General features: G+C 34.3%; 1 protein-coding gene across 1 annotated transcript; it reads left to right on the top strand.

Annotated features, from left to right (window-relative positions):
* Positions 1–294: 294 nt before the first annotated feature.
* On the top strand, positions 295–20,280 carry LOC148616103 (b(0,+)-type amino acid transporter 1-like). Its single transcript, XM_088582800.1, is given in 13 exon segments — positions 295–505; positions 1,291–1,434; positions 6,378–6,479; positions 6,939–7,178; positions 7,562–7,687; positions 9,066–9,165; positions 10,215–10,259; positions 11,271–11,394; positions 12,407–12,510; positions 12,979–13,075; positions 15,438–15,587; positions 16,758–16,926; positions 19,687–20,280. Coding segments are annotated over 13 exon segments (1,497 nt in total). The 5' UTR covers positions 295–477; the 3' UTR covers positions 19,755–20,280.
* Positions 20,281–20,531: the final 251 nt, after the last annotated feature.

Here is a 20,531-nt window from a genome sequence, read left to right as displayed (position 1 = left end):
TACTCTTAAGGAAATTGCCACTAATAGATATAAATTATAATTCCAAACAGTTATTTTAATCATTATTATAGACCGGTACGGCGCCATATAAACCTGGTGGGGACATAGAGAAATCCAAGGAAGCCCGTGATCTCTGTTATCACGATGAGCTGATAATTAAAGATAAATCACGACTGTTTTGTTTTTTAATTGTCTAATTGTAACAAGTAGATGCGGTCTTTCATAACCTTTAGTAGATTAGATGAGATTAAAATAATGTATATGTAAATATGCTTACCTGTTATCTCCAAGTCATAAAACTTACATAAAATAAACAAGACGATTCAAATGTTTTGATTTGAGTGACAGTTTTAAAACCCTATGACATGATTTTACAACCTGTAAACGAAAGAATTTATCTCGCTGCTACCCGTTTAAATTGTGTCAAACCGTTGAAACAGTCGTATCTTTTGTTTGGTTTCACTATTTTCATGGAAAATGACGGACAATGAAAGCTTTCAACAAGGTGAGAATTTTATTTTTCGACGTCCAGTTGATGAGAATATTTTGCAAATGCTTGTTTTCCATGTAATGCATTTCAGTATAGTTAGAATTAATTTATATGACACCGTTTTAAACAATAGGTTTTGTTTAAAAAATAATAATAATTAAAAAAAAACTTCTCTTATATTGTATATATGATAGTCAAATTATCATTGTCACATATCAACCCAATGGTTATATGCTTTTTTGCGTTTCATATTCGATGGTTTCTCTATAAGACGTTTGAAGCAGGAAACAAATGAGTTAAAAGCGATGATACCAAAAAGAAACTTGAGTAAATTAAAATCACAGAAGCCATGAATTTTATGACAGTATCAGCCTTTTCCGTTCACATTAGAGACACATATAATAGAACTGGAATGCATGATACATATTATCTTATTATTGATAAAAGCAAAAAGTGGTAGTTATAATTGCAGGATTTAGATGTGTTTACTCGTTTGCCTACGATGATATTTTGCGATTGTTTTAATGGGTATGTAATACAAGCCTGCAGAGTCTCACTTACTTTAAGCTGACTTGCCGGCCTTTTTCTTTGATTTATAGTTGTTTTTTTTTTTTTTGCCTTTGATCTTCCAAACTCTTTCCAAACCTCACGTATGTGTGTCTCGAAAGCTTGGCAACCCTGGTAATAGGATGAAGTGAAGATGCTCGTTAATCTTTGATATGCTGATATGCTTATTACGTAGTAATACAATCCTTATCCTTGTCCATAACGGAGCTATCTAAACAATTCATATTCTTCAGATGACGGACCAAGGCAGAGAACACCTATTCAGAATGGGAAGGACACGAACATCTATGAAAATGAAGTTAAAATAGAGAAAGTCCATCTAAAAAAGTCCGTCGGTCTGATTAGCGGAACCTCGCTCATCGTGGGCACTATAATAGGTATTTCATCGCAAATACAACTCTTGCTATTACAGCGAGTAATAAAGTTAACTTCAAGGAAGGTTGGTCTTCCTTGCCTGGTGAAAATATTTAAGATAGATAATCATATATCATTTCATAGTCGATAGATATCCTTGTCAGTTGTCCAGCTAACCACCTAAGGGAGTTAGCCAGGTAATTGGCAGATCAACTCTTTTTACCTTTTTACCTAACCTGGCCTAAAAGCCGTGCAAGCTGTTGTCATCACTTCGCGTCCGCATTTATCTCAAAAACCTTCAGGTTTAACCTAATTCTGACATAAATAAATGTGTTCAGCAAGTCATTAGATTAGGTCTACTTGCAGTCAAATTTTGATAAAAATCTGTTTACCTATGTTGAAGTTATTGCCCTTTTTGGACATTTTTTTGTTGTTTTTTAGCTCACCTTGCCAAAGTTCATGTGAGCTATTGCCATCACTTGGCGTCCGTCGTCGTCGTTGACAATAATACAAACTCTTCTCTGAAACGACTTGACTAATTAGAACCAAACTTGGTATGAATGTTCCTTGGGGTATCCTGCATAGAACTGATGTGGGAATTTTTGATCCGTCAAAAAACATGACCGCTGTTACTAAAAATAGAACATAGGTGTCAGACTAGTTTTCACATGTATCGCCAAAACCGTTAGGTTAAGCTAAATTCTGGCATGAGTAAAAGTGTTCAGCATGATGAAATCTATCTCTGGTCATATTTTGGTTTTATTCCGTTTAACCATAATTGAGTTTTTGCCCTGTTTCAAATTTTTGCTCTTTTTAATGTTATTTCTTTCTAAAATCTTCTCCTCTGACACTACTTGACCAATTGAAACCAAACTTGGTATGAATGTACTCTTGTGTATCTTGCATAGAACTGAAGTGGGGATTTTCGATTCGTCGAAAAACATTGCCGACGTTACTATAAATAGAATATAGGGGTCAGACAGTAGTTTTTTTACATATATCTCCAAACCGTTAGGTTTATCCAAATTCTTTCAATAGCAGAAATGATCTTTATTATTAGGACTACAAAAGTCTTCAGGGATAAAAATTGTCAGATGACTCCTTGTAAGATTTATTGCTTTTGAAAAGTTTTTTTTTTTTTTTCAGTTAATATCTTGAAAGAAACTTTTAATTGTTGAAATGATCCGAATGATAAGTCCTACCAAATACTTCTTAAGTCAAAATTGTCGGACAACTTCTTGTTAAATTTATTGCCTTTGAAGGCAAAATTCAACCAGGTGAGCAATTCAGGCTACTGGGAGTCTCTTGTTTATATCATTACTTTAAAAACATCCTCCTCAAAAACAACTGCATAGAATTCAATGAAAGTTGATATGATACTTGTTAGCCTCTAGTTTCCGTCGTATTTAGCAAAAATCTGACAATGGTAAAATTGTTCACCATCAGTTGACGGACCCCTGCCGACATTTGCAAAATGAATCATAATCTGATATAGCGGTTATACCTTTGAAACAGATTTTTTTGTCGTTTTCACGTATGCAACTTTTAATCAACGAGATCATTCGATCCTCTCTATGAAAGTTCGTATTTTAGAAAAAAATTACCATCCTATGAACAGTCCGTTCTAAGTAAAAACTATCGTAGGGAAAGAGAGGGGCACTGGATACGCAGACTAGGTACTGCAATACCTTACGGATGCAATGACAACATCAAAAGTATAGGAAACCTTTCAAGCCAATATTACAATAGCATATATGTGATGAATTTATTTGACAAAATCCAAGACGGGAAAGGAGTCATGGCCATCGCCACTATACGTCATCTACGTTACATGATGTCTCCATAGATGGTCTCCTTCCTTTCATACAAAAACCTCTTGGACTTCATCACATTAGAACCAAACTCTATTCTATATCACTCACTCTACTACACTCCCTTTACAAAACAAGTCTTGACACTCCTGTTTCTGACCTTACCTCATCATTATACAGACTTGTTGCCATCATTTTAGATACTGGTTTCCACAGACTCTGTAAACCAGTTTGTATGAAAAGTCAAAATGAAGAAAAACGAGCATTTCTTCCACTACCATTTATCAACAAAGGTATAGATGCAATTAATTTGGCTAACATCCTCCATCACAAAAACGTTACCAATTCCCGCATATTTCAAAGACAAATCCATACCAATTATTTCATATTCCTATACTTCACCCATTGCATCCAAAATTTTCAATTATAAAAGGTTCTCGAAGAACCTCGAGGTTGAGGACTTCAAGGCTAAACCACCTGACTGTTCTTGCAAAAACTCTCCATTCAAGTATGGACCTTCCGGTCATGTCGTTACGGGAGATCGTTGTTTTTCCAAAAAAGATGGTACACCTAGATACAAATACATGTATATAGTTCTTGGTAGAGATTACTCATACTCTGTGAGAAATAATTCCAAATCATCTTCTAAATATACAGAAGAAGATGTTTACAAAATGCTGGAATTTTTAATCGACAACATATTTGTCCAGCGTGGTGGACGTGTTTTTGAACAAACGGTCGACATTCCAATGGGAACAAAATGTGCTCCTCTAATGGTTGACCTTTTCCTTCACCCTTATGAGGCTGACTTTATAGCTGATCTGATCCGAAAGAAAGAATATCATTTATCTAGATCCTTTAATCTCAGTTTCCGCTATATAGATGACGTATTATCTTTGAACAATCCTAATTTTGGGGTTTTGATACATCGCATCTACCCCAAAGAAATTAAAATAAAGGATACTACAGACACTGTGAAGCCAGCGTCATATCTTGAAGTATACTTAGAAATCGACGGTAAAAGAAAACTATTGACCAAACTTTAAGACAAACGTGGTGACTTTTCATTCAGAATTGTCAACTCCCTGTCATCTGTTGCAACATCCCTTCAGCACCTGCGTATGGAGTGTTCATATCGTAATGCCAGAGCTTGCCAGAGCTTGCCGAAACTACTTTGTCTTTTTGTATCGTGCTAGAATTCTATCAAATAGGCTTCTGGAACAGGGTTATGTTGCTACAAGATTGAAATCATCACTACAAAAGTTTTACGGTCGTCATCATGAACTCGCCGATAGTTACGGTGTATTCATCTGCGCTATGAAAATTAACTGATTTGTTCAACATGTCATAGTTTTCCTTTCCTCTTTCGACTACACCGGACTTGACTTTTTATGATCAACTCGACGGGTGTTTCAAGAAAAGCAGAGGGTGCTTACCTTACCGGTGCACCTGGTCCACGCTCCCAGTTTTCAGTGAAGTCCGAGTTGCTCATTTGCTTTTGTTACTTTGTATGTATGATTCTAGTTATTTTATGTTCTTTGTTGTGTATGTCTGTTTCCATGTCTGGTCTTTGTCCTTGGATTACATTCTTTTGATTAACGCTATAAACTTGGTTCCCTTGATTACTCTTTCAAAAACCAAAAAATAATGAAAGTTGGCATACTAGTATAGTTGTTTCTCAGGTTATCCAACAGAAACTGATCTTTTAAAATTTTCATCGGATTGAAAAACATGGCTGTCATTACTAAAAATAGAACAAATGTGTGAAAATACAGCTTTTTTTATAGAAAAACTAAACTAAAAACCGTTGAATTAAGCTAAATTCTGACACGCGTAATATTGTTCACCATCTGGAGACAGACCTATGCTGAAATACAATGTATTCAAAATGATTCGTCGCCCTTTTCACCCTTGAAACATATTTTTGTGTGGTATTTCACGTGTACAGCTTTAAAAGTCATGTTATCTGAAACCAGGCGACGAAAATTAATGGAAGTTAATAACTGCATGTTCCTTAGGATATCCTGCATTATTTTTTCAAAATTTTTCATCTGTTGAAAAACATGGCTGTCGTTACTAAAAATAGAACATAGGTGTCAAAATGATCTTTTTTTTTTTGGCTATTTTTCCGCAACTATGGAAGTTTAATGAAGATGAAAGCTACTCATAAGATAAGCATGATATTTTGAGTTGATTGGAGTATTGATTTGTTAGGTTTGCGACCATTTTTACCAGTTGCTCGGATTCCAATGATTTTTGGTTTCTCTAGAAAACATGGTATTCTATGTTAAAAGCTGATGACGGAAGTTTATTCTGGATGACCATTTTCAAAATGGCTGCTATTTTCCCGCCAGTTTTTATATTGGCTTTGATTTCAACGCTATTTGGTTGATGTTATGGTCTCCTGAATTGAATGGTGATTTAACTTCATTTTATTTTTTTTCTCAGCAAATGCATAGCGGGCTAATGCCCACCCCAGACCCGACAGGATGATAGGGCATGGGGGATCGTGCTCAATTTTTTCCACAGGTTCTCAAAACACTTTAGGCATTTCAAAAATTTTACAGTGCCTTATGCTCTCAGTTAAACTTGCAGCATATTCATCAATATACTAGTATGCTCTTTTGCAGCAATTTTTTAGTCAAACATGGTAACAAAGCATGATATCTTTACTTACTAAGTTAATAAGCATGCCTTGCCAGGTAATCGATTCAGGCTCTTGTTTCCTGAATTTAACTATCATATTGCTCGCTCTAACTTCAAATACCTGGACCACATACCGTTGCTGGAGAAAATACTTTATTAATGAGCATTGATTGAGCGTGCTGAATAAACTTTATATGTATTGAACCTTAACCTTACAGGGTGCACAACCTATTGAAGATAAATGTATGTTTTTGAATTTTCAATTACCCTATTTGATTATACGTCAACACAAACCCACGAAATCCGTATCATACGCTATCTAGGTCAAATGTGTTTATAGTTTATCTCTATATGTATTTTCTATTTTGTTAAAGTCTGCAAATTCTGTTACAGTAAAGATAAACAGGCACTGTCAATGTTTCTCTTTATTCCATAAACATAACAGTCTTTTTAATATATTGTATTCAAGGTCCGTTCAAATTAAAATAACACCTTGTTGAACTTTCCAGGATCTGGTATATTTATATCTCCTACTGAGGTGCTCAACAGAACAGGATCCGTAGGTCTGAGCCTGGTAGTGTGGTCTTTCTCTGGAGTAATCGCCCTTCTTGGTAATATTTAATAACGGCTTGATATTGAATATATCTGCCAAAAGTAGACTTCATTATATTTCACCTTGTTCCTTCGTATCCAGTCTGCATAAATAAAACTACTCTTACACCGTGCTTTGCTTATTACTTAACATAGTGAACTACTTCAACGTGTTGGCTTCTCGTGTTTCAACTGATGGGTTGCAATCAGCGAGCGACTTGACAGGTTCTACTTTTGATACGATGGAAATAACTATTAACGGTATAAAATATAATATTAGATCGTACAAATGGTTTTACAGTTGTATTCATACATCTGTCTCTACACTTAACTTTTTTCAATATTATTTCACAAATGAAAAGATACAAAAGACCATTATCAGGAAAGTTAAATCATATATCTATCATCCTAAACACTCACAGGACCTGATAGTAAATATGTTATTTTGCAAGTGTACTATTATGTTTTAACCCACTTAGGTGCACTTTCTTATTCCGAACTTGGTACAATGATTCGGAAGTCAGGAGGAGAGTACACGTACATGAAAGAAGCATACGGTGACATCATGGCATTTTTGTACGCTTGGACATCAGTCATTGTAATCAGAACATCGTCCGTATCTATCATTTCCCTTACATTCTGAGAGTATATGGAGACATTTTTCCCAGCATGTGGGTCCCCCGAACTTCCCAAAAAACTAGTAGCCATAGTAGTTATAGGTAATGTATATCTATTTGTATAGCCATACTTAAGACTACAAGTTGTACACCGTCGTCCGATAATCAAAATCTGATGTAAAAGTACATTATATGTTCACCATCTTATGGCCAATCTAGTTTGTTATTATATGGTAAACATGATTCTAAGTAAACTTCCGTATTCATCAGGAATCAGAACATATAAATAGATAATAACAAATAATTTAAATAAAAACAGATAACACGTTGATACGAAAAATTATGCACTTTGAGTACTTGTATGAGAATATAAACAAGTTACTTTAAAAAAAACAACATGTATATCGGAAGAAACGTGATGTTGCATAAATCAGAAAAAGACTACTGACAGTACTTTTCTTCTATATACGTATTTACTTTTGTAGTGACCATTGCGGTAGTTAACTCTTACGATACTAAGTGGGCAGCTCAAATGCAAGTTTTCTTCACAGCAGCTAAGTTAATAGCACTACTAATCATTGTAATTGGAGGATTGGTGAGATTAGGACAAGGTAAAATATACTATAACTGTACATGAGACTATGACAGGTAAAATGTCCCATTAGAAAAATGAATTAGCGAAATATAGCCACGTTTAAACGGTAAAAAGAAACTAAATACAAACTAGGACAAGGTAAAATGTCACATAACTGAACATGAGACTAAGACAAGGTAAAATGTCACATAACTGTACATAAGTCTAGGACATGATAAAGTATAATTTTCTCTCCAGTACGTGATAACAGTCAAGCTCTTTTAAGAAATGAGAGGTACGATAGAGAGACAAATGAACGTTCTCACAAATTATTCATTAATTGATATATTTACTCCTCCTTACTTAAAAAAGATTCATAGGCCTATTTGCAATTAAAGGTTAGAAACTTTACCATCAATTAATGTTTTTTTACAAATCTAGAGAAAGAACGTCTTATTTCTGGCTTGCATACATTTAGGTAGTTAAAAAAACAGTCAAACTAAATGTTGATGATCGTATTCTTTTTCAATGTTAAGCAGTGGAATAAGCATTCTATTTGTTTAAGCCGGTAGTTTCAATAAATCGTTGTTGAATATTATATATGGTCGTATTCGTCTTCTATTTATCTTACTTAAACAGGGTGTTGAAGAAAAGAATGTATTATAAAAATCTTGAATGTTTTTATATCCGCCATAAAGTAAAATGTATGTAAATGTATGTACCTGTCGTATCCTTTTGGTAATCTTTTTGTACAGCTGCACTGATATGTAGAAGTAAATATTAAGCGAATGCTTACCAAAATGGCACATGCTTTATTTTTCAACCCAGCCATTGCCCATTATAGGTTATTACCAACTTCATTATAAATACATGAAATGCGTCCTATATTCGATGCAGACGCGGATGAACAAAATTTTGAAAGGAGTGGGCTGTAGAAAAGGTAGATTCAAGGCTATTTATTTGCTAATTTTTCCGCAAATTTAACTCGAAATTTACATACATTTTAATTGGATCCAATCCTCAGACTCCATCCAGACTGCCACAAGCTGCTGCCGATGAGTTTATTCTGTGCAGGGGCGTAGCTAGGCCTGTTTTAGTCGTACGCAAAATTACGGCGAGAGGTCTTGGGGGGGGGGGGGGGGTCGCTCAAGGCCCCCAGTGAGTCCGGCAAGGCAAAGCCCTGAGGGAAACTCCAGAATTTTAACGATTTTGGAGCCAGTTTTTCAGAGCCTATACCACGTTCGTGGTATACATATGTGATAAATAACCATTATTTCATCTTTAAAATGTGTGTTTTTATTTTTTTTACTTTTTTTCCGAAAGAAAGCAACTGCGTATTTGCGTATAGGCAGCTACGCCCCTGCTGTGCAGTGACAAAAAACTTTATGTTCAAAAATCAAAGTATTTCATTTTAGGCCATGTTTCCGAGTTGCAGAACTCGTTTGAAGGAAGTGATACTAACCCTTCCAATATTGCACTAGGGTTTTATAATGCCCTCTGGGCATTTGATGGATGGTAAGTAAAAATATTTACTTGATATTAATGTGAGATTTTCCACAGGATATGTACGTAAGTATTTAATCATTATCTTCTTCAGACGGACGGATTCGAATTTGAAATTTTCACGTTGTAAACAATATTCTGATTTGTTCATGATAGGTACTGATTAGTAAAGCATACAACCGCATTAGGTATACGTACTACAACAAGATTTTTTTCTTCTATCCACTAAAATTGGCATCGCCAATTCGAACTCGAGCATTTAGAAAACCCGAAATGGAACCAGCGCAAGTTGTCATTACGTACCATTCTGTGTCAAGGATTGGGACACACATCATTTTTTTCCCAATTTAGTCAGTTTTTTGCCTAAATTATACTCAGTACATTTAGCTTGTTTTCCATTAACCGGTACGAACTAATTTTCTCTAATTTTACTTCCGGTTCGTCTGGTTTGTCAACTGAGACAAACCACTGGGTAAGTACAAATGATGGAACACGAATCTGTAGTTTAAGTGGAACGAACCGTACAATGGAAAGCACCCCTGCAAAACAACCGAAACGTTATTCAATTTTTTATCCTGAAATGTCTGTCACTTACAAATTTTTTGTCTCCTTTTATAGAGAAAAAGCGCGGGGAAATTTTCCCGCCATTTTTTCCATCGTGCATTTCAACTAAACTTGTCGAATCAATATCTTAAGAAGGCAATCTTTACAAACACTTTTATTGTTATTTCTGGTGATTATGAGGTAAAAATACTTTTTTTTGCGTTTCTTTTCTTTGTTTCCTACACATTATACATATTTTGCCTGGTTCTTAGACAGGAAAGTACTTATTAGATTTACTGTTTATTTGCTTTCTGTTGTTTGTTGTTCATTTTATCTTCATATAACTATTGGATCCGCGTTCTCTACATATCGTTTAATTTGTAGAACGGCTGACCTGTTCTAAGATTTCATTGAGAAAAATGTTTAAAAATCCGTCCTTTCAAATTATGATGTTTTGCCAATAAGCCAATAAGGTCAGTTTAAAAGAGTGTTAATACACATCGATGATTTTATTTCAGGAATAATTTAAACTATGTAACAGAAGAAATTGAAGATCCTATAAAGTAAATTTAATATGGTAGTATATTCAACGTCTGACTATCACGCAGTTTGATTTATCATGTACTTTTTTAAACGATGGGAGTATCGTCTGTTATTCATCCTCGACTACGAACCAAATTCATAATACATCCGCACGTACCGCACCGGAATGCCAACATTGAAACGATATGTCTTTTATCATATCCCCGTTTTGAGAACGGGGGGGGGGGTATTATACACATATTGTCTGCAATAGAGGGTGATACGCCTAAGTAACACACGAGGCAGATATGTCACTCGAGACGTAGTCGAGAGTGATATATTTTCTGAGTGTGTTACTCGGTGTATCTACCCTCTGCTGTCGGCAATACCCCTTTTTAATACATTACACAGTTATGCACATGCGCTTTATCTCTAAGAGACTCAAGTGTACATGTTGTAATATCTCAGGTATACTGAATGTCAAACTGGAATGAACTTTACAAGTATTTTAACATTTAAATAGAACAACAAAAGTACAATAACAACAAAAAAAAAAAGATGAACACTTCCACTATTCAGTTTTTAATTAAACATGTTAAAGTCATCTTACAATAAATGAAAATGAAAAGGATGCATGCGCATACGAACAAGACAATGCATTTCCGGTCAAGAGGGAGATATATCGTGCTAAGGATGATATATCGGGGTGATATATCGTAACTAACAATCATTTTTAGGGGCGAAGCTAAATAGGTATAGACCAAAATAACACATAATACTTATTCAATTGAAATTTGTGAACTTTGTATGAAGAATAGTATATATATGTGTAGTGACCATGGTTTTTTTTTGTTCGTCTCGTTTGAGACATTTCCATTACGACGCAATCTACCTCGCCACCTTAAGTTAATCTGGCTGTCTTTCAATCTGAGATGACAACTTTTAGATTAAAACGACCACAATTTTACCTGACTGTAATTAATTTGTATTCAACATAATGCATGCCATGCTATTTCATTTCTTAGATGAATTTAGTTTGACCTTTCATTTAGAAACCTGCCCAGGGCTAATATATTAGCAGTTTCTCTGGTGACGATTGTGTATATCTTAACAAACATATCATACCTAACCGCCATGACATCAGCGGAGTTACTGTCAGTGGATGCTGTAGCTGTTGTAAGTTAGTTTATGAATTTAAGGTAATTTAAACAAACCACACAAGTCTAACTGACAAAGAACAGCACAGAGATTTTTTATCAAATTGATAAAAACCTCTGTGCTGTTCTTTGTCAGTTAGACTTGTGTGGTTTGTTTAAATTACCTTAAATTTGAATGAATAAATCAAATCAGTGACTATGTTTTATAAAATGAAGCCATTCACAACAACCCACGATTGTCTAGATGTTTAAACACTACAACAGAGCTTCCTTTTGTCAATTATATATGATATTTAGAAATATCAAGATTAGTATGTATCATTAGTATTCCGTTTTTTTCTCTTCTTTATTTTAAAACGTTTTCCAAATTACGTATGAGTAGATTTATTACTCACTTTTCCCAAAATTGTAACAATTGATTTCTTTCCAGCCATATAGTTTCATGTCTTCCCTCCAGTGTTACATCGTGATCTTTATTAAGATTAGTTTAATTATATTTATTCAAGTATATAAGCACAAGCAAATACAGTATACGCATTTTACATACAAAACTCATGGTAGGATTGGGAAAGAAGTTAATAGCTTATACAAAGTTCTATGTCCTTGCAACTTGCAAGAATATTCTTATAAATAAAATGCATGCCGAATGCTTTTATTTACTGACTAGTAAATAAGACTAGCGAATAGAAAAAAAATGGAATTACAAAATTAGTGAAGAGATGCAGTACATGGAAGTCAAGCAATTATAAACCTTTTACTTTTGATAATAAACTTCTGAACTTTAAGAAAAACTTATACATTTTGTGAAGCATTTAGAACACGTGAGCCAAACAACAATAGAGAATATAATTCCATTTCGTAATAAAGTATATTTGGGACAAAAGAGCAAAAATGGGAAATTGATTCGACATGACCAAAGATTATTCTCATACTATCTCTATGGAAAATCATCAATCTTTACAAATAATGTTTACTCATCTCAAACGTTAAGAGACAGGAGCACTTGACTCATAGTGTTCAATTATTTACAGACTTGGGGAGATAGGGTGTTGTCCGGTGCTGGCATTGTCATGACCCTGTCTGTTTTATTTTCAACTTTTGGAGCAGCAAACGGGACGCTTTTCAGTGGTGGCAGGTATTAAGCAATTTCAAGATACGAAAATAAAGAATGCATATATTGAAACCCAAAAATAAGTTAAATATACGACATTAGTCAGCTTTAATATTATATAGCTACACTTTGGTGCTAATGTAGTTTATTATATTTATTTGTAATTACCACTTTAAATAACGATTGTGTGATTTAAATTAGAAACAAAAACTGACAGAAGAGCAATTCAGAGTTAATTTCCCAATTTCATTTTGAAATCACATACAAGCAATAAATAATTACAAGAATGTTTCATTTTAAATACACGAACTTGTTCACATACTAACTGAAATAAATTATAATATAATGGATAGCAAAGGATCAGTCATGAATGGGGACTTAAACAGCTAGCTACATGTACATTCGATAATAAAATAGATAATAAATAACTGAAAAATTAATGTGCTAAGACCAGTACATGACCAATAAGTTATGCTCTTTTCTAATTTTCAGAGTGATTTACGTGGCAGGTAGAGAGGGCCATCTGCCCGAAGCACTGTCCTACATCCACTGTAAACGAGTAACACCAATGCCATCCATGGTATTCACGGTAAGTTCATAACTATTGTTGTAAATAGTTCCAGAAATAGACATTAATATTGCACTGACTTGACATAAAATTGATATACGGATGAGGCTTAGAACAGCTCGTTCCGACGTTCTTTGAAGTCGGCAGAATTATAGTAAAATATTTACCATTCAAAACGTTTCATACATTTTCTTTACCATTACACGGGAGAAGGCGACTATACTGAAGAAAAACAAATAACCTACATGATGAGAAAATCCAGCAATACTAGAAATTCTTTTTTAAAGCAGTTTAAAAAATCCACCAATGGCCTACGCGATGGTTGATGCAATTTAATCCTCAAAAAAATGGAAGCGATTTTGATAACATGTAAAAATACCAGACAAAACCACCCTCTTTTATAGATGGATAATTCTGTCTTTAAGAGGTCTTCAGTCACAAGCACCTCGGTATCTACCTCTCCGACGACGGTTTTTGGCTCATATTGATTATATCATTAAAAAGGCATACAACAGGATTAATATTCTACGACGCGTGTGCTTGGCTCTTGATCGTTTTACACTAGAAAAAATGTAAATGTCGCTTATCACATCAATCTTAGAATGCAAAGTCTTGATTAACAAGATCGAGGGAGTCCAAGTGAAAACCATACGAATCATGGCAGGTGGTATCAAATTAATATCGCTGGACGAGTTATATCACGAAACCGGTTGGAAAAAAAATATAAACTTGTGATGATGTATAGGATGGTGAATGGTGATACCCCCGAGTATTTGAATACCCTGGTGCCAAATGCAGGGTTAACATCCATGACCACTTTATCAGCCAGTCATATATCTTAACCGAGTTAGTACTAGGACGTCGTTATACTCCAATTATTTTCTGACGTCCACTATCAAAATGTGGTACGACCTCCCAGTCACCACTCATGATTCTAGGTCTTTGAATATATTCAAAACGCGAATTAATATTTCGAACTATCGTAGGACGTCGTTATAATCTAATTATTTTCTGTCGTCCACTATTAAAATGTGGTACGACCTCCCAGTCACCACTCGTGACTCTAGGTCTTTGACTATATTCAAAACGCGAATTAATATTTCGAACTATCGTAAAAAACAATGTACTATAATATGGTAATAGACTCGATCAGGTCTTGCACGCCAGATTGCGCATGTACAGCAGCTCTCTCAATGAGCATCTGTACACGCGAGGCATGGAGGCTAGTCCGAACTATCTGCGGACAAAGAGAAACAGCCACCTCTTACTTAAATGTAACAATTACTCAGAGATTCGACGTAACACTATACATACTTTGAATTTTCATATCGATATTGACATTCTTCTGAAAGGGTCTGATACTCTAAATTTAGAACAAAATACCGATTTATCCTTAAAGGTGCAAACTAACATTTAAAAAAGTTAACGATTTGTCAGTGCTTAATTGTGTATATACATATATCTCTTTGTATTATGTGCTATCTTCTGTGCATTTCAACTCCTTAATATCCTTTTTGTATACTTTCCTACCTATCCCTTTTCAATATCAATACATATTTTTCATTCAACCTTTACATCTTCAATGGACAGTTGCATCAGAGATACAAATATAAGAGCATGCTATTATTGTCTTAAGATAGTTCATTGTTTATTAGGAGACGGATTAGCATAAGCTTCAACTTGTTTCCGAATCATTTTGTTGTATTATAATATCGTCATATCATATATTGATGTATTATTTGAAATAAATATATGTTTAAACTAAAAGCAGTTCAAATGCACTTCACATTTGGTTTTCAGCATTTAGAATGGGTACATCCGGTTGATAAAATTACGGGTTTTAATTTGCGAAACGAAAATATTAAATTAACAAACGAACTGCCATTACCAACTTTAAGTTCGTTTTGTCAAAATATATTGTATTCCGTAAAATTAGTGACTTAATTCAAAATGGCTGGTCACTTTCATAACTCTCTTTATTACAGATGTTTCTCTGGGTATATCGCTTGATTCAAACTTCTTTTATGTAAATAAAAGGCTTAAAATATTTTATAACACATATTTAGCTTATTCACATTTGCGGTGGCTTTCAACATGTCAGATGCTAGTGGTTAGGATGACACCAAGTCAGAAAATAGCTTGTCAGACGACCTCTAGCACTCCTGAAGTACCGAAGCGGAAGACATCTTGGCACTTCAAAACGATGTAACGTTCCAAGCACTGCGTAGCGGCGTTTATGTCACTTGTAAATATAATGTACGGTCAATGCATTTTAACTGATTAAAAAGAACGGTTGTAGAGCTTTAATTACTCCTGTATTTCGATACATAATCGGTATAGGTTCTTGATGCGTTTTTATCTATTTTTTACACATGTTTTCCAGTCAATAATAGCTATTTGCATGATAATACCGGGTGATATTGGCAGCCTGATAGACTTCTTCAGCTTTACTGCTTGGTTGTTTTATGGATTAACAGTTGGTTCCTTGTTAGTCCTCCGGTTCAAAAGGAAAGAATTAGAAAGACCTTTAAAAGTAAGTGTACCAAACAATTCAAATATGGCGAGCAACTTGCTCGCCTCTTAAAAATAGTTACGAATGATATATACATGTTACTATTTTAAAACTTTAGTTTCTCTATTTTAAAACATTGAAAAAGTACTCAATAAACAATCAACTTAATCCGTTTTTAGGTCGCATAGCCTTAAGGCCACCCGTGTGAGCTATTGTCATGCGTCCGTCGTCGTCTGTCGTCGTCCTAACTTTTTTATACATTTTCTCTACTTGACCGATTGAAATGAAACTTTACTTGATTGTTCCATAGGGTATTATGTACAAAGTGGCGACTGTTACAAAAAAGAACATAGGGATCTAAAAGCTTTTATTTTACAAACATTTAAAAAGACGCCGTCAGGCTTAGCCAATTTCTGGCGGGGTAAAAATATTCAGCATGGTGAGATCTAATTTTCGGGAAAATTCGTTAACCGATCTTGCCCTTTTTCGACATTTTGTTACTATTTACAAGCATCAATTTTCTGCTTCGAAGGTTTTGTTATGTGCCCGTGTGCATGTGTTCATGTCCGTGGGATTTATTAAAGTGCATGATTAAATACAAGCAGTCTACATGTAATTTAAAATGATTGTTCGTACAATAATCGAATACACATTTGGTGATAGCTTCAAACAAAAATTTAAAAGAAAACTTAAAATTGTAAATATCTTCTTTCTGAACTGGGCAGAATAATTGAAAGATGGCTTGATTGTTATGTAGGGTATCGTGCACAAAATGACCTTTGGAATTTCCGATCCGAGAAAAATATAGTTGCTATTACTAAAAATAGAACATAGGAATCAAAATGTATTTTTTGCAACTTTTTCTTCAACTATAGCAGAATGATTGACATGAAACCTGTTTTGCAAGTAACGTGATATTCTGAGTTTAATCAGTTGCCATTTTTTAAAGGCTGCATTTTACCCGCAATATTGGTCAGTTTTATTCACAGGATGGCATATTTTTCGTGAAGCTTTCTGCCATGGCTTTTTTTAATAATTCTGTTCCCTATTTTGTTCACCAAACCCAGTACTTTATGCTAGAAGAAGTTTTTATATTAAAACAGGTAGTGACATCTTTATCGCTGACTATTAATTCTGTAATTTCTAAATGCCAATTATTTTATGGTTGTATTTGTCTTCATATTTCAACAGATTCCAATAGTTATTCCAGTAGTATTTGTACTGATAGCAACATACCTTGTCATAGGACCAATAGTCCAGAAACCACAGATTGAATTCTTATACGCCTTCCTGTTTGTAATTGGTGGTTTGGTGTTCTACATACCATTTGTTTATTTTAAAATACACTTTCCATGCTTTGGTAAGTCTAGTTACGATTAATTACAATTCTCAATTGTACCGCTTATCGTGTTAAATATAGTTAGGTAATTTCCACCAAATTAAGTTAATTTCTGTGAAATCCAGGCTAAAACCAAAGATAGAATTCGAAAGTGATATGATGAGACAAAGTCGAAGCAAAATATCAGGACAGAAATATCAAACTGCAGACAGAAATCCGGGAAAAACACACAAAACGCAAACGCTTACGTGCAACAAAAATCTGGAAATCGTAAACAACCACTTAAAAAAAATGCACGGGAAGGATAAGCCTCCTCTGAATCCATTTTAAACTGCATTATACATGCGATTATAAGTAAATGGTATGTTGTTATGAACGGTTATGGAAATTGATAGGGTGCATACATACATTTGTACATTTATGATGTAAAATATTGGATTTCATTGATCAGTATAATAATTTGAAAACAAGAGTAAAAATGAAAATATGTTTTACGAATTCTATTTGAGGGCCTTAGTCCATGGGCTGGGATGGTCCACCGTGCACTCCCCCATTCATCAACTTCGTGGTGATTTAAGGTACCTTTATACCTCCCATTGCTGAATGAATTTGTCGCCAAAGAATATTCCCGAATTCTTTTTCATTATAAGCCTATATTTATACCCCACAGGGTCAAAGATTTTTATGACTCAATTGTTTGTAAGTCTAAGCCTTTCCGGGATAGCAAGTATAAATAACTAAACACATTTAGGTATCATCCAATAGCCCAGTGTCGCAGTTTTACAATGGTACCAAGAAAGTTGCAGTAACACTTACGTTTTTGCGGTAAAGTGAAAAAAATGTACCCCTACCCCGCTGAAAAGTCTCTTAAATTGACATATATTTCAATGTCAAAACCCCTAGAGTATTAATGATTCAGTAAAAAAATTGCTTATTTGTATTTTCTGTTTAGAAGTATCACAAATTATATTTTTGTGGTTCTTTTGATAAAATTTGGTGAATTTCGTTGTCAGAAATTTTCAAAAAATGCAGAAAATGGGATTTTCGATTTTTCGGTCATAAGTCACATAAATTTGACTTTACAAGTTATTACTCAACTAAAACGTCTCAAATATGGTACTGTCTCATTCGATAGATAATTTAATTTGCTACATAAATGAACTACGAAACACTAATTTTCAAGAGAGGTTTTTCCAAAAATATTACCCCTACCCCTAGGAAACTGGTCTCAGTATCAAACAGAATTCCCATTCACAGCATACTGACATTATAGAACTCATAGTTTAGACATTCATAATTAAGATAATGATGTACCCAACATATCTGGTCATTTCAGGCGCTTAGATTTTCCTTTTGGGGTGACGGTTACTATAAAATTGGAAAAATGGGAATTTTCAGAATTTAAGGATTTTCTTCTATACCACCCGATATTGTCTTTTTCAGAATACAGTAGTTATAACAAGCTGTTGTGTGATACGGTACATTAAAATAGGGTCTTAGCTTTAAAATGCGCCAAGTAATAAATATTTGAACATTTCCAAGTCAAGTTTGGTGAAAAATCGCCACCCTACCCATGATAAAAATGCCTCAACATTTAAAATGTTCATTTTTGGCATATAAACGGTGTACAATAGACATGTTTGGTTTTATTGTTTTTATTATTGATGTATTCAACATATCTTTTTATTTCAGGCGCGTATTTTTTTCAGTTGCGATGAGACAATATTGAGTTAGTCATTCGGAATTTCATATTTTCTTCAATTTCACCTATAATTGCCAATTTCTTTCAAGTAACGTACTTCAAACAAGTTTTGTACATTCAAATACAATTATATATTGTCTTAGCTTTCTAACGAGCCCACGTAATAAATATTTGAACTTTTCGAATTCCAAATAGGTGAAAAATCGCCATCCCTACCCATGACAAAAGTACCTCATGAAGATGAACCCAAATGATAATGTTTAGCATACAGTTGATGTAAAAAGAAACAAGTAGTGTCTATTTTTTTAATTATCGATGTATTCAACATACTTGCTCATTTCAGGCGCGTATCTTTCAGTTTCAGTGTGACAAAAATGAGTTATTCATAAAAACGGGAATTTTCGGAATTTCATATAACCTTCCATTTCACCTATAATTGGCATTTCTTTTTCAAATAAAGTATTCCAAGTAAGATTTTGTAAATTCAAATAAAATTATATAGTGTCTTAGCTTTGTAACAAGCCCAAGCTTCAGTTTATTTTTTGTCGACAAAAATATTCGTAAATGGGAGGTTTAAGGGTACCTGAAAATCATATTTTGGTTAATGAGTTGGGGCGGGGGGTGCACGGGGGTTATCTCAGCCCACGTACTACCTGATTCACATGTGTATAACTTGACTTTCCTCATAAAAAAGTTTGCTCAATTTAATTGAACTTGACGTGAATATAATGAGAAAGTACGATGTCTGTACTATTAAATCCTTTTTTAATACGCCTATATAAACGTAGACTAAAATAAAACCGAAGGCTATGCACTTAGTTGAGATAAAACCATCAACATATGATTATGGTCCTCCTACATTTCGAACTCAACAAGACAGTCTAGTCGTAAACGGAAGCCATACCATGTCACGCAATAATTGATTTTAGTATTATAATAGAGTGCTTTGTGTCCCATTTACAGTTCTCTGGCTTTAGGTTATTTTAAGAGTACATAAAATGATTGAACAATCTTGCAGTTGATACCTGTATTATTGGCCTTCTTTATATTACAGACTAGTTTTCCTAATTTCATTTCAGATAAAATCACCGAGATTTTACAGTTAATGTTTGAAATAGTGCCATGTCCTTATGAACCAGAGGACTAATTTCGGGGGCTGGAGCTATGTGTACCAAATATCTCAAATTATAATATTTGTGTTATAGTGTCTCGAATGCCACTAATATATGTGAAAAGGACAAGTTTCGAATTGATTATTTGAATGATAATTTTCCAAAGCACAAGTAGTTTGCATATTAATTTTAATTTACAGAGAAGGAGCTCATTTAAAAAAAGTAAATGTGTTCGTTCTTATTTCGCATTGATAGTTATCCCATGTGAGTTGGTACTGCCGTTAATACTTTACATTCAAACGAGGGACTACAACAACTCCTCTCTTTTGTTTTACATTGAAACTAGACCCGGCTTTACAGAAAACGCCACTCGCTTTGGAAAGATATATTTTGAACTAATCAAAGACCACCTACAGTGTCCGTCTATGACCTTGAGTGCACTTCGTTTTCCACGGTGAATACAATTGAATTGGAATCCATCAATTAAGACAATGGCAGTGTATATTTTTAATTTGTTTGATTTGTATATGTATTAATGTTTTATTAAACCTTTGGATATGAGTTCTAGTAATGCTCCTTTATCGCTGTTATTACTCTTTCCGCCTCTACCTGATCCTCTTCCACTGCCACGTCTGTTCGGTTTTACTGTTTCTACTTTCTTTTCGTCATTTGTTACGATACCACCCGAGGTTCCTGTTCCTACAACGAGGTTTGTATTGACGTCACCACCCCGTCCCCCATCACCTAATGGTCCTCCACCTCCACCTCCGCCTCCGGCCTCCTTTATGTTGACATTAATTTTCTGAGCTCTT

This window comes from Perna viridis, chromosome 5 (genome assembly GCF_037379345.1).
Source record: "Perna viridis isolate PV_CMFRI_1.1 ecotype Kerala chromosome 5, ASM3737934v1, whole genome shotgun sequence".
In the NCBI taxonomy this organism is placed as follows: domain Eukaryota; kingdom Metazoa; phylum Mollusca; class Bivalvia; order Mytilida; family Mytilidae; genus Perna; species Perna viridis.
Note: the sequence above shows the minus strand (reverse complement) of the source record. Positions and strands in the feature narration are given on the sequence as shown.